Here is a 25,250-nt window from a genome sequence, read left to right as displayed (position 1 = left end):
TTTTCACACCTAATTTGTTTGATAAGTGTTAACCACCCTTTGGCTTTTTATGACACTGTATCTTTTTATTCAGTTGGTTTTGCACTGCAACAACTAAAGTGCACCAAATTATCCATGAGTGCATGTTTATTGCTCATACATTTTGCAGGGATTCAAGTCCTCTATTCCTCTCCCATTTGCCATCATTTAAGTAAAATCCTACTTTGCATGAAAATATAGATGCTGAACATCTGTGTGAATCACAGTTAAAGCAATAATGAGAAACAGTACTTGATATCTGCTTCTTTATGATTGGTATGTCAATCTGAATGCAACTACTTAATCAAGCAGTATGTTCCATGATCCATGTGCCGACATTAAACACATTGCTACGCTATTATTTTATTGCTCATCTGCTGTTATAAGCAGCTTGTGCGCCAAGAATGGTACAAGCATCAGTGAAGAGTCAGACATTAAAACATGCAGATTATACCGACAGTACAGTGCTGATGAGCTGCTAGAAGAAGTAGAAAGGATGCACTAATGTTGAATTCCTGTTTTTGGTGTGGACATCCCAAAATGCGTTTTTACCACAGTTTGCTAGACCTCCGCTCATTTGTTTATTGTGGACCTGAGTATGAGTGTACTGTTCACACCTGTCAAATGAAGTCCACATGTGATACTTTTATACTTCAAACTTCCAGTTTTGTTTATTTGAGCCTTTATTGTTTTGTCTGTTTTGCAAATAAAATACATGTGCAGTAACAGCTATACTAGAGTATACATTTTATATGGATCTAAAGCCTGAAGTCACCCCAGAATGCTCAAAAGACCTCAGTACTGCCTTTGATCAATAATCCATTTCAGGCTTGAGCACAATTTTTCTGTTTCCTCTTCCGTTCCCATGGGACCTCACTTGTGGTAGATGGACCAGGTCTAGCCAGACTGCTAGAGAATGAGGAATAGGTTGAATGAATTTGTGCAGTTGATATTTATATATTGTTACTTTCAAAACAATGAAAGTTAATAATACAAGATTTTAAAATGTCCTTTTAGATCATTTCTATTCTATTAGTACTTGAGTCCGGTAGATTAACAGACTCAGTCTCAACATCCTTTGGACCCAGTCATATCTCGATTTCGAGGTGAGGTGGACTCTGTTCTGAAGACCAGCCAAGTGCAGTGCCTCCATCTGAAATCACTGGAAATCTGTTGTTATTGATCATATATCAACAATGCAAACAGAATAAAACAGTCCTTTCTCTGCATGTTTAAATAAAATCTGTTCACTGCCAGTTGAGGATCTAATTGATCTTTCCAGTACAGCTTAACTGGGAATTATTTGTTGATGTTCATTAGTTCCAAAATTCAAACATCCCCTGAGGGTAGATCGGAATGTTATTATTACTATGTTTTCATTTAATAGTAATATCTTAATAAGTTGTAGAGAAGGAACATAGAATAACCTCACAGTCATTTGCTTCCAAACGTTACAATGCAAAGTTGGACTAAGACTGTAATATAACAATGATTTATAATATTTTTTGGCTATATTGTATTTTATGTTATAGCTGACAAGATATAGTAAAGAAACAAAATGGAGATACATTGTTGTGGTCCAGCGGTGATGATATCGTTAGTAAAAATGGACATTTCAGTCAAATTTGAAAGGCGTTATTCAAAAAAATATATAAAAAAAACTCATTACTTCGAGAATTAGAAAATTTAAACCCATCCCCAGTAGGTAGAGATGGATGTACAGTTGTGTGCAAATTTTGCATGCTCTGCTCAAATGACGCTTTGTTGATTTTCTATGCAAAAATAAGTACATCTTTTCTACAGAGACAAGGCTAGACGAGGCAAGGCAACTTTATTTCTTATGCTGCGGTCATTCAAAGTGCTTTACAAATGAGAAAACACAAAGATTCAAATTAAAATCTAAAAAAAATGTAGGAGAATATAAATAAAAAATATGGTTAAAACAAAACATTTAAAAGAGAAGAAATAAACATTAAATTACAAATCAAATTAAAATTTAATTTAGGATAATTGCAGTAGAGTCCAGTAGAGCTTACAGTGTTTTAAACAAGCAGAAAGCTGCTCAAATAGGAATGTCTGGATTTGAAAGTGTCTGCTGTCGGTGCTCTTCTAAAGCTATCTGTGAACTAGTTCCATTTAAGACCAGCATAGCAGCTAAACGCTGATTCTCCATGTCTAGTCTTCACCTTTGGCAGGACTAACTGACTAGTTCCAAGTGATCTAAGAGTTCTGCTCAGCTCATATTGCTGCAGTATGTCAGATAAATAAACTGGCCCTTCACCATTAAGAAATTTATAGACCAGTAATAGTAGTTTAAAGTCTATTCTGTAACTAAACACATATGCACAGAGAACACATTTATGCACATTTAAAAAACGATTACTGCTTATTTGCTGAATGTAACATATTGCAAAACAGAATATAACATAAAAAGGTGGCCTGTGCAAAAGTTACGGCACATTTAATGTTTTGTTTTTTTTTTCAAAATGTTAAACTCTAATAAATACAAATTGTGCACGAAAATTTGCAGAAATGCCATATTTCAGTTCCTTGTAGAGGATGTGTACTTATTTACATAATCAACAAAACGTCGTTTGACCAGGGGTTTTTAAACTTTTTTGACAAATTAAGATTCCCTTCAGTTTGATGAATGAAGTTACTATACTGTGTTGTTTTTTTGCAGACTGGGCGTTTGTAGTGACTTTTACCTTGTCAGAGTTTTCACCTTGTGTGACGAGCGCCACTCACAGTGACATACACATTTCTCTCCTCTGTCTGCTCTCAGGGCTGCTGTTGAAATGAGTACAACAGCACCTGTGGGGCGGTTATCACTGTGCTCAACTCCCTCTGTCCTTCAACAGCTATGCTTACTCAGCATTTCCTGCTTAGCCCAGCACACTCCTGGGAGCCCACAAACCACACACACTCACAAGTATTGAGTTCACATTTTTTGACCAATAAATTGTTTGTGCTGTTCACAATCAATCAACCACTAATAATATAGACTTTACAATATACTATGAATTCATATGGATAAACAAAACTTTGAATGTCAACAAAAAATAGACATGTGCTGTCTCACAGTTATCTGTAAAATACTCCATGCATCTAAAATTTAAGGCTCAAGGGAGCTTGATGTTAACAAACTTGAACAGCCTTTAGTTCTTCATCGGGAAACACATGAAGCTGACTCTATGTGACTGGTTTGATATGTAAGTTTCATTACAGATGGAATGTGCCAGTGGCTGCAGCTCCATTAGATTATATAGGAACATTCTGGTTTCTTATGGAATGTCTACAGTAGTCAAAGGGGATGAGCACAGTGTTTAATGTCTGGCCTGTGATGAAGAAACATTTTTCAGATAAGACAGCAGTTAAGTTTGTCTTGCTGAGAGGTAACAGCTCTAAATTCATGGCAAATGGTGCTGTTATGTACCAATGTACCATGCTGTGTAGTACCATCACACTTTACACACATTTGTTACTATTCCTTAGTACTTTAAAAAAAAAACTTAACTGAGTTGTGTTTTTTCTTTGCTGTGTCTCATATTAAGTACAGTCAAAAAAAGTATTGACTTACACAATAAAAAACACACAATTAAAAGATTCACAAAAAATAATTAAAAATGAATTTATCTTATGTACAATAACTTGTATACAGTGTGAATTTAAATATTACAAACTATTCATCAAAAATTTTTATTTAGTATTTCTAGAATTCTCTAAGCATGAAGTGAATAAAATTATGTGTAATGCATTGTGGTTGTCTATGTAGTTATTTGCTTCAGATTTGATCTCCACTTGATTGGAATGATTTGGTGTTTTATCTTTGGTAAATTTGGTTGCCTTAAAATTTTGAGCTCGCTGAACTTCAAATAATTATATAATTTAAAGCACCCTTTGTTTTGTTCTGTTAAATTACAATTAAGGCATCAAATAATTTTTATAGCGTACTATAACTTAATTCTCAATGTTATACAGCTTTCTCAGTCATTTTTAGAGTCAGTTACAGCTTTGTTCATCATCTAGAATTTCTTCACTTTTCTTTATAGCTTCCTAGTGTCCCACTAATTATTTGAAATCTGTGCAGTTGTTCAGGGTGAGCATATTAGGTTTATTTCTGCACATTTCTGCAACCAAACTGGTTTTATATTATTGAGAACAATGGGTCTCATTCAGCAATAGCTTCTTAAGTATTTTCTTAATTTTGTTCTTTAGAATGGTCTAAAGAAAAAGTCTACATTCATGATGTGTTCTTAAACCTCAAAATTGTTTGCACCTTTGTGCTCTTGAGTGAGCATAGATTCAGTTTCTAAGAACAAATCCCAAACAAAAAAACATTAATGAAAGTGAGGATCTTCAAAAAAAAGTATAAAGGGATTTTAAGAAGAGAGTTCTTCTTAAGAACAGTTGGCAAATGAAGCCCATTGATTCCAAACTTTTGAACATTAGTGTATGTAGACATTAAATAGATGAAATCTGAAGTTAGCATTCTTCTTAAAGCATGTTGAGCTGTTCAGTAGCATTGTATTAGCAACAGCTTCACATGTCTATGAGAAAGCTCAATCCAGACTTCACTCTCCCAGCTTATTAGCATTGTGTCATGGAGGGAGACCCAGAAGGTGGACTGAGCATGACTAAAGGTGCTTTCACACCTACCTCTTTTGGTGCAGACCTATTAAACTTTTTCTTTAGTTCACTGTGTTTTGACAGGTGTGAACAATCCATACTCGGTACTCGGGTTTGCACTAAGCATGCTGGTGATGGGAATGTGGTTTTACAATGGTCTGCACCTCACAGTGGGATTCAGCATCAAAACATGCTTTGCTCTTCTTCTAGCAGCACATCAGCGCTGCACTTTCCACATAATCTGCCTGGTTTAACATTTAAGTCTTGACAGACACTTGTATCATTCTTTTACACAATGCTGCTAATAACGGCATACAAGCAATAAAATAGCAACAAAGCAAAGAGTTTGATTTTGGCGCATTTCAGTGGATGAAATCTAGTTTAATATAATGTGATCGTTTTGATCCAAATAAAATTCTTTTCAATGAAAGCCAAATAAATTTCACTGAAATGTTTCCATTTTGTTCCACCAACAGCTGCATTTTATGCTGAGGTGACAAAGTCAGTATGTGCTGACTCTAAATGAATGCAAATGTATGGCATAATTAAATGAACTTCATCTAACGATTTTTGCTGGCCACTTTCAGCATAATGACTTTGTTCACACTGTTAATAACTGGATTATGTTCTAGAACCACTGAAAAATAAACTGTGGAACATTGCATGCTGTTTTTTCTCAGCAGTCATGGGGTACCATATGTTCAATGTGAGTTAAATGTCTTAAAATAGACTAGTTTTTTGTATGAAAGCAGTTCAGACCCAAATTCATTGACATGAGTTGCAATTTAGTGAGTATAGTTTGATTTGAGACAAAGCTACTCTACAAAAATCTGTGCACATGGAAGTACTAGTACTAGGCCACCAGTAAAAATGCGACATGCAGCGCACACACCTTTATTCCCAACAGCATGTATATATAACTGTCCTGGAGATACACTGCAGCACTCCTTAGGTTCCATTCTTCTCTGAGAAAAGGACCATAACATTCAGATATTTGAAGCTTCCAGCTACTTTGTGTCTCTTAAAATGATTCTTTGTCAGTACACAAAGTCCATATGTGTCAAAGTGTGCCCTAAGAAAGGTCCAGCTCTACATTAGAGCATGCCTAAAGAACGATCTCTACCCTAGCAAGACATGCCCTGGGAGGAAATCCATCCACCTCACTTAACTTCAACTTTATGACAGCACGCATGTTCCCTGTCTGGCCCTGGGTGTAGCTCTGTGGTCTAGAGGCTACATGTGTGCTGTGTAGCTGTATATCATGTGATGAACCTATCAGCTGTGCATCAGCCATGACCAAAGAAAGAAGTCAGTATTCCCATACAGGTTCCAGAGCAGCTGGCTTTCTGGTATATTAATAAGTCAGAAGAACAGCCTGTAGTGCTTTAATAACAACCATTTTAATCTGTCCCCAGGGCCTGCTGCTCCCAAGCCTGCAAATATTCTCTGCACTGAGTGCTCCATTCACTGCTGCATTAGATCATGCTGGGCTTTTTCTTTTCATACCCTACCGTGTTCTTAAATAAATGATGACTTATTTATGGAGGTGGACAAGTCCCCTGACATGGGCTATTTTCTGATGTTGACTCACCTGATATGCGAGGGCAGTTAAATATCAAGGCCGATCTGAAATGCGTGCTGGTGTGTTTACTTTTGCACCCCTGTGCCACTGTTGCTGTGTGCTGAGGTTGAGCACCACAGGAAACTTCCCAGCACCCTCTGGATCTAATATCTGTATTATATTACTGCCTACTGTGCTGGCTGAAGTGAGGTGATGTGTGGCTTGTTTCCTTTCGTTTCTGCCTTGTGGTTTCTGTTGTAAACTTTAGTGGCCATATTGTGTCTCTTGGGCGTTGTAGATAGTTGCTGCTCCGGCCGAAGCAAGCTGCTTTGAACATGATTGCGTTCAGTGTGTGAGAGAGAGATGATAGATGGCAGTCCAGCCAAGGCGAAGTACACAGCTTCAAGTATATGGAAGCCCCCAGAATCAATCAGTACAATCAGTTTCCTGAGAGTTCTGAGCGTGTGGAAATACGTCCGCCAAATTGCGAATACAGAGAATAAGCTTGCTGGCCAAGAGGAGATCATTTAGCGTCATTGCTTTGACATGGAATAGTGTTGTGTGCTGTGTCTTTTTGTACATGAAATTATGTTGTCTAGTAGTAATAAGTTAGCGACTGGACATACTGGACATACACTAATGGACACAAAAACACAAGTGGTGGGAAAATTCTCTAGCATTCAGACTTGCATGGTCAGTAGACACATGTGATGTTATAAAACTTGTTAAAGGGCCCATATCCTACATTTTCTTATATTTCAGTTTTGACTTGAGGTACACTTATGATATTTGTGTTGAGTTTATGCACCATAAATGTTCATAATTCATTTTTTTTAGAACATTGTTTTCCAAACGGTCTTTATTTTTAGAATTAAATGGGCTGTTTTTGTTCCTGTGCCTTTAAGACTGATGTATGTCGATGACCTGTGTTCTGATTGGCTGTCCTATATTGTGCCTCATGCAAAAGAGTAAGCTGAAATATGTCTTAGAACTTCAGTGTGAATGGGCAGAGCTAAACTGCTGTAGGCTGATTCATTGTAGGTTAATTCAAAAAGGGCTGTTTTTGCTGCTTAGTCTCCATACATGGATTGTGAAGACTGTGGTGAGCATTATGTTGTGAAATTTTAACAATGTTTACATTTCACAGCAAAAATTTGTTTTTTATGCCATGAGCACTTTAAGATGCTTTGATAGAAGCAACTAACAGTCACTCTGATTTACTTTTAATAACAGGGTTGCACCAATATGGAATTTCCAGGCTAATAATGAAAACTTGAAAACTAATTAACACTTCGATGTTGCTGACAGCGCTGGGCAACATGGCAAACACATAAAATCATGATACTTAATGATATACGATATGTAGAACAATATTTAGTTTTTTGAGGTGTGATAAAAAACGCTAGCACTACATTTTTAAAAAATGTACAAAAAATAAAAACTATCAAAACCTGAGTATGATGATTTTTTGATATTGTTGTATTCTAAATCTCATCTCTCTCCCTTCCTGCATTTGTATGTGCAGGCGATTCGTCTGGGACGTGTGGAGATCCAGGTGTGCCCTCTCACGGGAGCAGGGAGGAGAGTGATTTTCGGATCCGCAGTAAGGTGCACTTCACCTGCGCTACAGGCTACGTGCTCGTCGGCTCCTCAGAGAGGATGTGTTTTCCCAATGGCACCTGGTCTGGAACTCAGCCCTCCTGCAAACGTAAGCAAACTACAGTCACTGTGCATGACATACCTGCTCCAAAGCAGCCTACTTTCCTCTGTCACTTCCAATCACTCATTACTTCTGCCTTACTTCTTCTTTTTTCCACCACAAATTGATCTTAAGGGTAGAAACGTGAGAGTGCTCCTCCAGTACAGTGGGGGTTATTTTAGTCTCTTTGATCTAGCCTTCTGAGTGAAATTCAAAGGAAAGGAAATTTAATATTCTGTTTAATCTTTGATTCAATTCAGCAAATTTTATTGTGCTGCCAACAATGAGAATCTTGCATACTGTACAAAATCTCACCTTCATTTTTCACTCTTCTGTCTTGTTCTTCATAATCATTCTTGTTTGCTTCATTCAAGCGCAGTTGCTTATCTATAGAAATTTTGAAAAACTAAATGCAGATCGTTTTTATGAAATACACTTTGCCATGTGTGAAATGGCCCAGTTTTTTTTGTTTTATTATTTAGAATGCATTTTGGAGTGAAATACAATGTATTTTAAATGTATTTCACATGTAACAAGTATATGTTCTGTTTGACTAAAGGCTAGCAAAATAACATGGATCTTTGCAGAGGCTGTGGCATAAAGCATGTACACAATATCTAGTTTATTTTGGAAATATATATTCTTTGAAACCAAGCAAACTTAAAGGGTCATTTAAGATATTACCTGACATTTAATATCATTGCTGTCCAAAGAAAAAGCTGGAATCTTGCTCTAGAAGCTTTTCTGGCACTGGTGCAGGAGACATATTTCCAAAAGATGTAGCCATGGTTACATTTTTCATTTTGGTCAAAGTGCTTCTTTAATTTTTTGGCTTTTTTTGGTTATTTTGACACTTTGTCTCATTCTTGATAATGCCCCTAACCAACAATTTTCATTGGTAGTAAAACTTGTTAGTCACTGCAGAACAGTACATACATAATCGATAATGCAATCCCACTAGTCATCTTTACATGAGGGTCTATAACAGATTGTCTGCGATCCAGACAGTAGATACATGTAGCAAACCCATTGTTGCCTTTGCTTCTCTCTTCTCTAACTACTTTCCTCAAGAGTGAACATTGTGTTGTATCTGTTGTGTCTTGTGCGGTCCCGCACCATGTTTTGCAACTAGAGCCTGCTTACCCACAGGCACTGTGCACAGAAGCAGGAATGAAAAGGATCCAGCAGAGGGAAACAGGCCTTGTTTGTGACAGAGAACCGTAATGTGTCGTCTTGTTTCCTCGTCCCAAGACCCTAATAATGGTATTTTTCCCTGAGCCTAGACCTCCCATTGAGCATAGGCACAACAGGAGCCTGGCCATTGTGCTGTCATCATTTTCTGAGAGGCAGCGGTGGGATGCAGGATCAGTGCGTAATTGAGGGGGAAGGTGTTGCGCTGCAAAGTGACACACTCTGAGGGATTCACAATGGTCAGCGTGTCATCCGGAGACAAAGGGAGTGCTCAGGTTGCTTGTGAGGGGAAAATGCATGCTGGTCTCTGTCATGACTCCAAGGTGACAGCCTGTCATCCACATTGGTGGTTACACTCCACATCGTTCTTCCAAGCAAGCACACAGATTGGCCAGCACTTAAATAGGTATAGATTGTTAACCTCGTCGGCCTCTGGAGGAATGACATCTTAGCAGGATCAGATCTCTCTCTCTCTCCCTCTCTCTCTCTCTCTCTCTCCCTCTCCTTTTCCATCTCTCTCTCTCTCTCTCTCCCTCTCCATCTCTCTCTCCATCTCTCTCTCTCTCTCTCTCTCTCTCTCCTTCTCCCTCTCCCTCTCATCTCTCTCTCCATCTCTCTCTCTCTCTCTCTCTCTCTCTCTCGCTCTCTCTCTCTCTCTCTCCCTCTCCTTTTCCATCTCTCTCTCTCTCTCTCTCCTTCTCCCTCTCCCTCTCCATCTCTCTCTCCATCTCTCTCTCTCTCTCTCTCTCTCTCTCTCTCTCTCTCTCGCTCTCTCTCTCTCTCTCTCTCTCTCACTCTCTCTTTCTGTCTGCTCTGGGTTTGATCTAGAAGCAAAGCTAAATTTGTGAATTTGGAATAGTCAAAAACATATGCACCAGAGGCAGCGTGACCATAGGCATTTGAAATTCCCAGAATGCCCAGTGTTATCATTAAAGCCCTGTATGGTTTAATTAGGCTGTTAGGGCATACATACGCTCTAAAGGGGCCATGGCACTGAAATCGAACAAAGTTCCATGCTGCTGGATGGCTTGGGGCCTGAATTTCATCACAAATCTCTGCAGAGCACAAACACACACTCATAGGGCCTGACTGATTGCTTCTGCTTCCCATACTCTTGCTGGCACACATTTTCGTCCAGCAACATTACCATCATGACCTGCCTGTATATTTTGGTGTTCTAAAAACATTCTGGGGTCTGATATTCCCTGTTGGTTTCATCCAATCTCAGTACCCATCTATTATATAACCTAGAGCTAGCAAAATACCAAGGAACAGCTTTGTCAAGGGTGTGGGGTAATGATATCTGTACAACAAGAGTCATGAACCCTTTGCACAGGAGCATTTTGCTTTAACAGGGTTGTGGAGGCAGAAATTGTATTTTTATAAGTTGCACAGTATCTAATCTATGTGGGAAATACATTAAAACTTTATTAGCATCATTGCCAAAACCTGCATTTACTGTCGCAGTGGTCTGCAAGTCAGTGCCCAATAGTGATGTTTCAGCTTTTTAAGCGGCTCTTATAGATGAACATTAGGATCTCAATTCCTGTTCAAGAGCTGTTTAGATCTTATGGCACGCTTGCTTGAAGTGCAACTGGTGAAACTTCTTATCTGCATCTAACTTTAGATCTAGAACCAAATCTAACAATAATAGTGAGATATTTGTTTGACTCTCACCTGCGTATAGTATAAGCAGCATTGGCAGATTACTGTTATGATGATGACACCATGTAGTGCAGGATAGTGGATGGATGGAGGATTGAGGATCCATGCAATGAGCAGTCATAGCCTAGAATATGTACACTGTAAAATAAAAAAGTATTTTCCCTGTCAAAGTACTGCAAAATTTAAACAACAAAACCATTTTCAAAAAAGGGTTAATGTAATGTAAAGGAACCATATATGCACTGTATTTTAACACTGATGTTGGTAATTTACAGAAATAGAATGTAAATTCAGAAAAACAAATGATCACTGTTATTTCACAGGCATTTGTATTTATTTAACAGTTGTTACTGTTATCATGATGGTAAACTACTGTACGTCAGAATAACTAGTTGAACAACTGAAACTGCTGAATTATATTAAAAATGTTAAATTACAGTCATTTGATTTCTTAGAAATACTCTAAGTGACTGTAATTTAGTTAAGGCTTTTTGAGGGAATACCAAAGTAAAAAAAACATCTTTCACTATGTATGCAGTGTTAGTAATATTTTAAATGCCATCAACATAAAAAAGAAAGAATAAACAGGTCTCAGATGTATCAAATATCTGTAACTCAAATAGCTGGTGATCACATTATTTACTTTGAGATTTTGTCACAAATGAGAGTGAAATGAAAGAGAAAGAAATGGAGGTTTTGTACAGGGCCCCTGAACAACTGTCTGTCTATTAGTTTACATCAAACAACATGCAAAATAATGTTATTTTGTTAAATAGTAAGGTGTTGCCTAACAATTTATGCAAGTTATAAATGGATAAAACAAATAATCATAGGTTGCAGTGTTGCTAACTTGGGCTCAGTTTGAAAAAACTGGCAATGCTACTGAATAAAAAGCCTTTTGGGAGCCTAAAGGGCCGGCTCTTAGCTGAGATAATTGATATGACTCACTTAAAAGAGCTGGAATACCAATCACTAATGCACACAAGCATATTTTGTGCCTGTGACATCTACGCAGCATTACCCTACCTCTTACCTTAAACTTAACAAATATTCAGATGATATTTTAAATGAGAACAGATTACAGAACTCAAACATTAATTGGATTTACCATAACAAGGTAACACACTCCTTGGCATGCTCTTTGATGTTGTTGAGAAACTTAACGCTGAAGCTTTAGAAAATTTAGACGACAGTAGCTAAGTCAACCTAGTTAGTTATAGTAGGTTTAACCAGTAGTTGCTAAATAAGAGCATCATGCCATTAGTCTAGCCACCATGAAGTTTTGTTTTGCACCATAATTTTTGTCTCAGTATCAGATAATAATCATTAGTGACGATGGTGTAGGTTCGTAAAAATGATTACAAATGCAACGATTATGACTGAAAACACCTTGCAGAGCACTACAAAAATTGTGAGTGAAAAAAAAAGTGCAGTGTTAGATAAAACTAGCAGACTACAGGAGATTAAAAACACCATCAATACATGATATTAAACTTTCAAATCTACCTTTCATTGGAAAATAATTGAGAAAATTGTCTTCAAGCAACTTACTAGCTTTCTGTCTAGCCTTTCTGTCTAGACAAATTTCAGTCAGGATTCCGGCCTAATCATAGTACTGAGACTGCTCTAATTAAGGTTATGAATGACATTTGTTTAAATACAGACTCTGGAAAAATGTCTGTTCTATCTCAGTGCTGCTTTTGAGACCACTGACCATAAAATTCTCTTAGTGATATATGAGAACTGGATTTGACTCTGAGAAACTGTCTTAAAATTGTGCAGTTAATACCTGCAAGGAAGGAACTACTTTGTTAAAATAAAAAAAAACACTTCTGAGAGCGTACCAGCGACCTGTGGTGTCCCCCAAGGTTTGATTCCACTCTTATTTATTTTATACATGCTTCCTCTTGGTCAAATCCTATAAGACTATGGGATATCTTACCACAGCTATGCAGATGATACTCAGATTTACCAGGCCCTCTCCTCAAACAACTTTAGTCCCCTTGACTCACTTTGTGAATGTCTTGAGAACATCACTAACAGGATGGGACAAAATTTCTGCGGTTAAATAAAGATTAAACAGAGCTTGTTTTATTCAGGAGTAGCAGTGAGAGGCACAGACTATCTGAATTTAAGAGCCCGAAAATCTGAAGTATTGTAGCCTTTATTCTAGCAGGATTGATTACTAAAAATGTCTTCTAACTGGACTCCCAAAAGATAATCAAACAGCTTCATTTGATTCAAAATGCAGCTGCCAGAGTTTTCACTAGGAGTAAAACAGGGGAACACATCCACCCCCATTCTTAAATCCTTACACTGGTTACCAGTATGTTACAGAATAGACTTTAAGGTACTATTACTGATCACTTAATGGTGTAGGGCCAGCGTATTTATCTGATATGCTGCAGCAATATGAGCTGATCAGATAATTAGGAACTAGTCAGTTAGTCCTGCCTAAGGTAAAAACTTGGAGAAGCAGCGTTTAGTTACTATGCTGATCGTAAATGAAACCAGTTGACAGAGGGCATTGGGCACTTTTAAATCTGGCCTGAAAACGTTCCTATTTGAGCAGCTTTCAGCTTAGTTTAAAACACTTAGCTCTACTGTTCTTCTCTCCTGTAATGCCACTTTATCATTTGAATAACTTTTTTTTTAATACAATGTTTAATTTCCTATATTTTAAATGTATTGTTTTGATCATGGTTTAGTTAAGCTTTTAATTTCTATTCTCCTACATCTTTTTAAATTCTATTTTGATTTATCTTTGTATTTCCCATTTGTAAAGCACTTTGAATGTGCAGTGTATGAAAGGTGCTGTATAAATAAACTTGCCTTGCCCTGCCTAGAAGCAAACCTCTTAAATTAAATATTTCTATATTTATACCAGCTTAATGTAAAGTTAAATTATTCAATATTTGTGTGTCATTGTATAGAAGAAAGGTTACTGTTTTGACCTGACAACAGTACAGTCATCATTCTGCAAATGTGGTAAAAACAAAACTCCAAAAACCAGATTACACACACATTAGAGAATAACACAGGTTAACTTAACCCTCACAACCAGTGCAACTCTTCCTTATAGAGCATGCATCCACTCTTCCCAAGCACATTTACCTTGAAGATTACATTAGGTAAAATTGGACACCTGAGAGGTGTACATTGCAAAGACAAAGAAAACAATGCCAGCAAACTAACAACCAAAACTGCCAAGCATCCTAAGCTGTACTGTACAGCCACAGCTGGCGTAATTTTATTATTTTTTTTATTTATATCTTACCTTTAAAGTAGACAGTTCTCGGATCACTGCCGACAATGACACAGCAACTGTTCTCAGATTCAGGCTGACATTTTCATTTGTGTTTGCCTTTGAAAATGGGCATCCTCTACTGAAGTATCAGGTCTTGTTTTACAGAACCCCTGGACACAACTTCTGTATATCTGGAGCTTCAAATTCAAAGTACATTCACAGGAACACTAGATCGATGTAATAAAAAAAACACCCTGAGAGCTTAACCGAGGTAATGGTGGATAGTGGTACTGTTGTTAAGCAGTAACGGAGGAGAAAATGAAGCAGACATTCGGGACTGTTGTTGAGAGCGTCAAAATTATGATTGGCCGTAAGGTTGAAATGTACTGTTCTGCCAGTAAAGTTCCCATCACGAGTCAAAGCAGCTGTTTATATTTTGTCATAATCACTCGCGGGGGCCTCCTAGTGGCTTAGACTGCTGGGTACATGCCCATAAAACTCTTGGGATGATCTGAGCCTGGTTATACCTTTGTAAAAACATTATGCTGGTACAAGTAGACCAATATTTGATGGATCTTTGGAGCTTGGAAATGTTTCTCAGAATTAGTATCAACATCTGATATTTCTCAGAACTCAAACACTCTCTCAGAATTCTGTCCACAAGGCTGTCCCGCTAAAACCCATCATGGCCCTATGTAAGCTCCCCTCAGCCCCATGAGCCTAGAATCTCACTCTGGTCAGGCTATGGTGTCCTCTTACAGCTGTTTCACTCTCCACTCTCTTACCTCCAGTGACTTCTCCCTTTTCTCCTTACACTTGCACAGAACTTATCTTAACTCCGCAGTTGAGAAACATTGTGTACTATATATGTTTGTTGCTTTTAATTTAGAATAATTCTTTTTTATGATGTGATGTTTTAAACAGATATTGTCATTGGAAACATAATTCAAAAAGAAGAACCCATTCAAGAAATTGTGCTTCTTCAGTTTAAAACTGGAGCTGCAAGGCTACTGTTTCTAACAAAGAGTAGAAGTCAATAGTCACCCAAATATTTTCTGTGAATACATCCACAAAAATTCTGTCAGCTTGCTCAAACCGCATCCAGGTCTTCATTGCTGTCACTCAGGCTTATCAATGTGGTTTAGAGCACAGTATGACTTACTGTGAACTATAAAAAATGAACAAAACTTCACCATGTGGCCAAACACTGCAGGCAGCCATTTTAAACCATAGGTGTTGTGCTGAATTCCCTTGATTTGCATTCACATATTTTTATAGTTCACAGTAAGTCATAATGTGCTATAAGCCACACCAGCAAGTCTAAAGAAACACAATTTGGACATCAAACATGTCTTGGCTGATTGACGACAACTGGGGCAAGAGAAAAACTGTATATTAGACTTTGTACAAAACCACTCCTTTAAACTTTGTGAAATTCAGCTGTGTAGGAATCAGTGGTGATTAGCTTGTGGTTAGTTATCTCTAAATCATGTCTTTGTTGTTGTTTGGAATAGCGGTGCAGTGTGGTAACCCTGGGACTCCCAGTAATGGGCGAGTGTACCGACTGGACGGCACCACCTTCTCCCACTCGGTCATCTATTCCTGCATGGAGGGCTACCTGCTGACGGGTTCCACCACACGACAGTGCCAGGCCAATGGCACCTGGTCAGGCACTGCACCCAACTGCACCAGTGAGTGGCAAATTCACCTTTAGATAATGCTTTCTCTGTTGGTGATAACATTTTCCTAACTGTGCATTATACAAGAGCATAAGACTTGAATATCGACTTGCTGCTGATTTAAGTGAAATGAAGCGTCCTAATTCTTAGTGTCACCAAAAGATGATAGATTGGCCTTTAGTGAACTATGTGAACAGAACTTCACTAAAACTTTTTTTTGTAGTCACCTATCACACCTCGATTGATAGCTTAAAAAAAGAATGTGGGTGTCTTTGAGGGTAGAGGACCTCAGCTTCATGAAAATTAAATATGGGCCTCATCAAAGGAGTAATTGGAATTCCTTTGATATGAGAGAGGGAGAGAAATTTAAGTGAAGTGTCTCATTGATGTAGGCTTAGGTCAGAGTGATGGAGGATATAGGAGTAAGTTAGGCAAGGCTAAGATAGGTTGAGGTCTGGTCTGATCATGAAAAGGGGAGGAATAGGAAGAGAGGGTCAGCTTCAGGTCCTCAGGGTGACTCACATAAAGGAATCAATCACTCTTATCTCCCAGAATACTGCTGAGGATTAACATACTCACCCTAGCTCCCTTATTTTTGGTCTTAAAATCCACTTCTTTAAGACTGGAAGATCTGTTGATTTAGATCTGGACCTCAAGCAGTTGAGTCTTGAGCTTTTAATGTCACTTTAAAGGTCTACCAAGTTGACTTTTCCTTAAAATTATGCAGAAATGTCAAGAGTGCTCTCTAAAAAACTGCTGCACAGATGGAATGTCAGGTTCTTCCTGCAGAACATTTGCCTGTTTTAACCAACAAACTAAAAGACGAAACTGATCATATATTCAGTAACAGTACTAGTTATTTCAGGGCTCAAGCAGCTGTCTTGGTGATGAATGGGAATAATAATGAAAAGCAGGTAGTGAAGTCAAACAGTTCAGCCTTCACTCGATGTTTCAGGAAAGAACTTTGCTGATTGTAACGCTAGCAACATCACTTTTGATTATTTCCCTGAACGGCAGTGTGAGGCTAACGCTGAAGCACTGAAGCCATAACCCTGTACTCTAATGCCTATAATAGTGGTGACACCCCAAAGCACTGCTGATCGATGTTGTTCCACACATGTTTACCCAGCAGGCCTAGAACCATGATGCATGGCTTTGTCTGAGGGAGGAGTCACATTAGCATTTTGTGTTAGCAATTTCTCATGATCACACGACACATTTATGACCAAGGCCGCTGATGGATTTTACACCATCGTTTTACAGCGTTTTTTGCAAAAGACACAAAATGTATGGAAAATCGAGGGTGTAGAATAAGTAATGTCCCCCCATAAATCAATAGTGGGATTGAAGATGTTGCATGGCAGAAATAATGAAATAAAGGCATTGATGGAATGAGGTTTTGTCAGCCGCAGTAAAGTGCGAAACTGCAAATTCATTTCCTTGGCGTTTCATCTGGAGTCCAGGTGCTCCGGAGGTGCCGCACTCTTTCTCGCATTCCTCCTTTCTTTCCACCCTCCCTCTGCTTATTTTTTCATTGGAGGAAAAAAAGGTAATTGTAAAAGATCTGCGGAATTGATTCTAAGTTAAACCTCGGGGATACCTGTGAGAAAGGAGCGGTGCCTGCTCGCTGCTATTGATTTCTCCACATAATAGTGAGATCTATCATCTTGAATAAAAGAGTCAGGGGTCCCAGAGATATCTCTGTTGCAACATAAATGGGTTGTTTAAGATGATTTGTGAATGTGGCTCTGTGAGCTTTGTTTCCATAGCTTGAGTCGCATTGCTCTCTAGGCTGCAAAAAAAATCGACATCAAATGTAGCACATTACGTTTCCAGCCCTGTTTGAATAGAAACTGCCCCTTATCTTTAAGTCTACAAAATTGCTCTGAGTTATAGCTCAAGCAGATACAAAGGCCTGAGCTTAGGCTCACAAATCTAGCAGCTTGAATTACTTTAAAATGAATGCCGCTATTGTAGTTTTTGCAGTTTTCCCCACTGACCGAATTTTTACTCCAACAGTGATTAACTGTGGTGACCCTGGAGTGCCAGCCAATGGAGTGAGGTATGGCGAGGATTTCACCATCGTACAAAACATCACCTTTGCCTGCCAACCTGGATACACCATGGAAGCAGACAGCTTCTCCACTCTCACTTGCACTGGCAACGGCACCTGGAGCTCCCCAGTGCCTTTCTGCAAAGGTAATAGCTACTTACAGTGCTACAGTTTTTCAGTATACAGATTTTTTTTGCGTGCATGTTTTTGTGTATATTTGTAGATGCTTGTGTGAATTTATTTATTAGAACTGATATTAACGAAAATTATGGAAGCAATCAGTGATCAGTTTCAAAAACATTTTACAGTTAAATCAGTTCTTAGCAGTCAAACAATGTAAACAACAATTTGAAATTTAATGTAGCCTCTTTCTGCAGGCCCCCTATTGCCTGTTGCTAAGTCAAATAGGATATTTTTGGTTAACATAATCAAATAAAACATTTTCCCCATAGTTAATCTGTTATCAGATTACCACAGACACTGTTGGCATGAAATGTTGTGACTACAGTGGGATCCAAAAATTCTGAGACCACTTTGAAAATCTAGGATTGTTTTCGTTTAATCATGCAAATAAACAATTGAAAAATAATGAAAAGTTATGGCAAAGATAATGAAGACGAAATATACAGCATTCTGCATGATTTCTAGGTCACTATTCAAAAAAAACAAATCTAAGACACTGGCCATGTTTAGGTCTTTGTACAAAAAGGTCTTTTTTTTTTTAGTCTTTTCTTTTCCTTTGAAGCTCATGTTCAGATGACTTGCAGGTGGATTTGATCTACTCATCAGAGGCTTTTGTCACTCAGTGTTCCATGCAAGCTTAGTGATCTTAGTGATCCATGCAAGCTCGAGTGCACGTTGTCATTAGGGCAAAAGGGGGGCAAACACTAAGAAATTCTTAAATTCATGTGTAAAATTTCAAAGACTCTCGTTTTTCAGTCAGATTGTTATGTTGAATTTGTAATGAAAAACTTTGTATTAAATTAAGCATTTTCAGTGGTCTCAGACTTTCGGTCACTACTGTATGTTGAGCTGCTAGAGAGCAATGCGGGGGGAAAGAGGAGAACCCACTGCTGTAAAAATAATTCACACCTCTCTAAAAAGATAGCCATGCCAAGATAAAACAGGCAGTACAACTGCAGTAATAATGTGCAGTGCTGTGAAAATTTGCCCCCTTCCACATTTTTTGTATTTTTGCATATTCGTCACACTTGAATGTTTCAGGTCATCAGGCTACTTTTAATGTTAGACAAGGGTAACCCAAGTAAACACCGAAAGCTGTTTTAAATGATAATTTCATCATTCAAATGCTGTTCAGCCCTCCATGGCTCTGTGTGAAAAAGTAATTGCCCCCTTAGCTACTAAATCAACCAGTTAAACAAATTCAATTGACCATTGGGTTTAATTTCACTAGCAACACCCAGGCATGATTACTGCCAGACCTTGAATCTAAACACCACTTAAATAGAACCCATCATTGAAATCTACCAGTCTGGAAAGGGTTACAAAGCCATTGCTAAGACCCTGAGACTCCAGTGAACCACAGCGAGAGCCATTATCCACAAATGAAGAAAACTTGGAACAGTGTTGAACCTTCCCAGGAGTAGCTGGCCTACCAAAATTTCACCAAGAGCACCATTGACAACTCATTCAGGAGGTCACAAAAGAACCCAGACGAACATCTAAAGGACTGCAGGCCTCACTTGCCTCAGTTAAGATCAATGTACACGATTCCACAATAAGAAAGACCCTGGGCAAAAATGGCCTCGATGGGAGAGTCGCAAGGTGCAAACCACTGCTGACCAAAAAGAAAGGACCATCTCACATTTGCCAAAAAACATCTGGATGACATCACAGCGATGTAAAGGACTCAGCACAAGTTTTCGCAAATGTTCGATTTCAGTTGTTACTGCATCACGTTAGGTTTTGGGGGTACCTACTTTTTTAACATGAATGAATGGATCATTTAAAAGCTGTATTTTGTGTTTACTCATGTTGTCTTTATCTTATATTAAAATTAGTTGGATGATCTGAAACATTAAACTTTGAAATATTAGCAAAAATACTAGAGATTTTGTGAGGGGTAAATACTTTTTCACAACATTGTACAACTGCCACAGTAAAAAATTACACTGAAACACAATTCAAACACATTTATAAATGTTCGCTTAACTACGAAGATGAAAATCCAGTTTGTTTCTGATTTTGTAAATTATAGACATTTCCACTGAAATGTATTTCATCAATATTATTGAAGAAAAATGCTTAGTTCAGCTAAGGGAGCTCCAAAACAAGAATGAAATTGCATTTTATTTCTACTGAGATTTTTTTTAGTCAAAAGATTCTATTGGTTCCCATATGTATTAACTGGGAAAACACTCTTTCCATCCAGTCCATTATAATGAATTTTATTTACAAACTTCTTATTTAACACACCTCATTCACTTCATCAGTCCCCAAGGAGCATCAGATTGTGAGAATCAGGTGGATATGATTAGGGCCACAATAAAACTCTGCAGGATAATCATCAGGGACAAAACAAATTAAGAATCATTTAGTTGTTTACTATTGCTGCAGACAGTTAGCCAAACTGTATTGTTGTTTGATAATAAATATATTACTGTATATTTTATCTTGACAAAGACTGTTTATTTTTTCATGGTTAGTGTTGCTTCCACACCTCTGGCCTGTAGTGTACGTATCTGTGAGAACATGCATACCTGCTGTAAAAAAAACTCAGAGTATCACAGCATTGGCAGCTAACCCACTTTTGCACGATTAAGTGGAGCACCACAGTTTCTTTGATGTTTGGAAAAATGGAGCTCCAGATTCCTGCATGTTGGCCTGCACTGCTGGCTCTGCACATCTGGGCACCACTGCCTCGAGCACTGGCAGATGCTCCTCCTGGAGCCGACCATCCTGCTGTTAGCATCGAATCAGCAGCACTGTGATGGATGTCGTGTTTGACTGTGGTGCTTAAAGAGGAACCATTGCCATAAATCATTTTTATATGATGCAACAGTGACGATAAACATTCATGTTTGTGAAACATGATAACATGAGAATGTCGAAAGCCCATGACACGATAAAACTGGAATAGAATAGGAATATCAGGAATGTAGATTTATATTCGCGGCCTCTCTCTGTGCTTTTCCATTCCTCAAGGATATTAATAACACAGCCAGTCTGTCCAATGCAGTCCACTCACATTTGTTGTAATTAATTTTGTGAGGGCCAAAATGACTCCTGTCATTATGCCATCAGGAGCCAAAATTGAATTGAGTGTGTTCGTTGTCATTTGTGTGCGCTGGTGATATGAAATTATGTGTGCTGCTTTGGTCATTTCTTTCTCGCTCCTCACAAAAGACCCCAGCCTTGAATGGCATTATGCTAAGCTCATTATGATAGACACAGATGTCTCCGTCATTGTGGAAGGCAGAGGCTGCCTCCTGCCTCTTAAATGATGTTGTGCAGACAAATCTGATGCAGTCTGAGCTTCGTGCCCTCAGTGTGAACTGCTCTGAATTTCACTTTCGCACGTCCATGAATATGTATGTTAATATAACAGAAATGGAGCTGACCTAAAACGAATAGGAAAAAAAACATGCTCCATCTGTGTGTGTGCGTGTGTGTGTGTGTGTGTGTGTGTGTATGTGTATGTGTTTGTGTGTGTGTGTGTTTTGATATGTGCCTGCGTGTTGTCTGTCATTCTCTCTCGTTGTCTTTCTCTCACCCCTTTTATCTCTCTATCTTTCTCTAACTCTCCCTCACTATCTTTCTCTTTGTTCTTCTCTCCCTCTCTCTCCCTCACTTTCTTACTCTCTCTTGCTCTCCTTCACTTCTCCCTCTCTCTCTGCCTCACTGTCTTTGTCATTGCTTCTCTGTCTCTTTCCCTTTCTCTCTTTCCCTCTTTCTTTCTCTCACTCTCTCTCTCTCTCACCCCTTTTATCTCTTTTACTCTGTCTCCCTCACTCTCTATATCTCATCCTCCTGAGCTTTGTTTCCCTTTCTATCTCATTCTCTCTTCCTCTTCTGGTCTCTTTTTCTCGCTCCTTCCCAGTATCTAACATACCCTTTTTCATTGCTCGTTTCTCGGCCCTTTTCTCTCTCAAACCCTTTTTCTCTCTCTCACTCTCTAACTCTCCCTCACTATCTCTCTCTCTCCTGCGCTTTCTTCCCCGTTCTCTACCTCTCTGTTCCCTTTTCCATTTCTTTCTTTATCTCAATCTCTTGCTTTTCCTCACTCTCTCTCTATCTCTCTCTCCCAGGCCCACTATCTTTCTCTCTCTCTTTCTCTATAACTGCCCCTCTCTCACTCCATTTATCATATTTTATCTCTCTCACTTACTCTTATTCTCTCTTTTCCCTCTTCCTTTCTCTCTCTTTCTTACACTCTCTCATTCTCTCACTCTCTAGCACTCTCTCCTTTCTGAGCTTTCTTTCTCTCCTTTTTTCTCCCTCTCCCTCACTTTCTTTCTCTCTCTTGCTGTCTTTTTCATTGCCTCTCTTTCGCATTTGTTTTCTCTCACTCCCTTTTGTCTCACGCATGTTCTTACTCTGTTTCACTTTAGCTGTCTCTCCCTCTTTCACTCTTTCTGTCTATTCCTTTTCTCATGTTTTACATCTCTCTCACTCTCTAACTCTCCCTCACTTTCTCTTCCTTTTTCTTCCTTTCTATCTCTCTCCCTCTCTCACACTCTAATTCTTGTGTTTATATCTCTTTCACTCTCTAACTCTCTTTCTCTCTTACTCTCTTTGTCTTTGTCTCTCTCTCCCTCTCTGTCTCTCCAGCTCTATCTCTGCCTCTCACTCTCTCTCTCTCTTCATCTTTATGAGAAAAAGGCTGAAGTTGTGAAACAGCGTGCATTAAATATTCATTAGCTTAGAGGCACCAAACTGGTCCAGTCCCCGTGGATGTGCATCAAGCCGTGTCCAACACCAATTCAGAATATTAGTACCGCATTTGGGGATTTATAACACATTTATAGCCTTTATTATGCCAGCGAGAGAACAGCAGCATGATCACTGGCTAATAAAGAAGCCCCTGCTCAGCCGACATATTTGTGCATTGTTTTTGGAGCCATAATTGGGATGCCGCCTCTCTCTCATAGTGTCACCTTCCCAATTAACTCACTGTATGGGAATCTGACTGTGGCACTGGCAGATCCTACTGCAGGCTTTGTCCCAAATCCGTCACATAGACTTGAGCCTTACCTCCAGTCACTTGTCCCCTCAGCAGCCCTGCAACCTCGGGCCTTCGTAATAAGGGCTGATCCCACACAGACTGCTCATTGTATCAGCAAATCCACCTCATCCGCTATTCCGTTTCTTCATGGTGCTGGCTTTGTCAGCCAGCGTGCCCGGCTGTGGCACAGAGTGTGAATGAACAAGAAGCCTGTGTATTTGTGTGTGTGTGTGTGTGTGTGTGTGAGGGGGGGTCTGGTGGGGGTGGCATCATGCCTTCAGAGGGGACATGAGTCATCACAGCCGTCCACCCAAGCGAGGCGTGAGCTGGAGATTTCATGCACACACATGCTAACAAAGCCATGCCTTTGACTTTTTCCTGCCTCCGCACTTTCTGTACAGCATGCGTGGGTGTGTGTTGCAGTGCGGGTGTGTTTGTTTAGGAGGCTGTAGGATGCAGTGCCTGGAGACTGATAACCATAGGAGACAGCTTAGTGCATTACTCTGTGTAGGTAGACGAAACGCTGTGCCTTAAACTCAGATAAAGCCAGCCACTTGGTTTAATTGTGTTTTCCGTGGAAATTACCAGCTGTTAATTAATTAATCTGTCGACTTTGTAGCACTACAACTGCAAAGAAAAGTGTTACAACCCATATATGTTCTTGTGCAGAATTAAACAAGCTTTCTTATGATGTTTTCTTTTTTATTGCAACTCTGTTACTGAATAAAAATGATTGTACACCCTGCAGTAAAAGCTTAAGTGCTAAAGCCTACACATGTTTAGATTAGGAGCTTTATGCAGTTGCAGTTCAAAACAGCAGTTTGTTCTTTACAGTGCTAGCGTTTATAAGTGTGGAATCGCTTGTCATGTTAGTAATTTGCTGTTTTTGTTTAGTGATAACAGTAAAGTTTAAAAGATTGAAAACTACTCAGAAGGTACTTTTACATGGTTTATTCAAACCTCAAAATTTGGGGAATAAGAAATGACTAAAAGCTAAAAATATACTGTAATTATGTATGATCACCACCTTTCAAATTTGAGACACCCTGAATGTTAGTTGTAGTATAACTTCATTCTTAATGTTAAAGAGTTTTCTCAGTTAGTATAGAATCATATACAGCTCTGTTTATTCTGGATCAAATATTTCTTAATTTTCACAGCTTCCTACATATTCCTTGAAATATAAAGTTGCAGAGTACTAGCCTTATATTAGAATCATATATACATACACTATATGGTCAAACATATGTGGACACCTGTATGACCTTGTTGGACTTCCCATGAGCATTAATATCGAGTTTCCCTTCCTATGCAGCCATAAAGGCCTCCACTCTTCTGGGAAGGCTTTCCACGAGATTTGGAGTGTGTCTGTTGGAATTTGTGCTCATTCAGTCAAAACAGCATTTTTGAAGTCAGACATTGATGTTGGATGAGAAGGCCTGGCCTGGTGCAATCAACGCTCCAATTAATCTCAAAGGTGCTCAGTGGGGTTGAGGTCAGGGCTCTGTGCAGGCCACTGGAGTTCCTCCACACCACATTTATCAAACCATGTGTTTATGAACCTCGCTTTATGGACCGTCTGATAAACTGCCCCAGACCATTTTCACTCCTCCAAGAAACCGTTTGCGCTATGCATTTCAGTGGGCCAGGGTGATCCACCAAATCCAGAGTCGTTCGTCAGACTGCCAGATTGGGAAGCTTGATTCTTCACTCAAGAAAATACGTTTCCACTTGCCATTCGTAGACGCCTCCATTTCACAATAATAGCAGTTGACCAGAGCGGATCTAACAGGGTAGAAATTTCACAAACTGACTTGTGGCAGAGGTGGTGTCCTATAACAATGCATTTAAAGTCACTGAGCTCTTCAGTACGAGCCATTCTATTGCCAGTCTTTGTTTATGAAGATTGAATGGCTATGCACTTGACTTTATACACCTGTTAGCAATAAGTGTGGCTGAAACACTTGAAGTCAATGAATTCTCTAGCTCATGAACTCAATAGGAGGGCTGTCCATATACTTTTGGTCATATAATGTCTGTCTGCAAAAATGTGATTTTTTTAAAATATATATTAATTTAAACTTTCCCTCACTATTTAAACTCTGTCTTTCTCCAGCTGTGACCTGCACTGCCCCACCACCCATCTCCAACGGGCTGCTAGAGGGCAGTGACTTTGAGTGGGGCACCAGTGTGAGTTACAGCTGCTCCCCAGGTTATGAACTCTCTTTCCCTGCCATCCTCACCTGTGTGGGCAATGGAACCTGGAGTGGAGAGGTGCCCCAGTGCCTGCGTGAGTAGTGCCATATTATAATCCTGATCTAAC

General features: G+C 39.0%; 1 protein-coding gene across 1 annotated transcript in view; it reads left to right on the top strand.

Moving 5' to 3' along the window:
* The window catches only part of csmd3b (CUB and Sushi multiple domains 3b), a 554,192-nt gene that overhangs the window by 498,703 nt on the left and 30,239 nt on the right, over window positions 1-25,250 (top strand). Inside the window, exons 57-60 of the mRNA XM_036566609.1 lie at window positions 7,734-7,916; window positions 15,525-15,701; window positions 17,709-17,888; window positions 25,044-25,217. Of these exons, the coding sequence (XP_036422502.1) occupies window positions 7,734-7,916; window positions 15,525-15,701; window positions 17,709-17,888; window positions 25,044-25,217 (714 nt within the window). The remainder of the gene's footprint in view (window positions 1-7,733; window positions 7,917-15,524; window positions 15,702-17,708; window positions 17,889-25,043; window positions 25,218-25,250) is intronic.

Source organism: Colossoma macropomum, unplaced genomic scaffold, assembly GCF_904425465.1.
Source record: "Colossoma macropomum unplaced genomic scaffold, Colossoma_macropomum, whole genome shotgun sequence".
Classification (NCBI taxonomy): Eukaryota; Metazoa; Chordata; class Actinopteri; order Characiformes; family Serrasalmidae; genus Colossoma; species Colossoma macropomum.
This window is presented reverse-complemented; position numbering and strand designations above follow the sequence as displayed.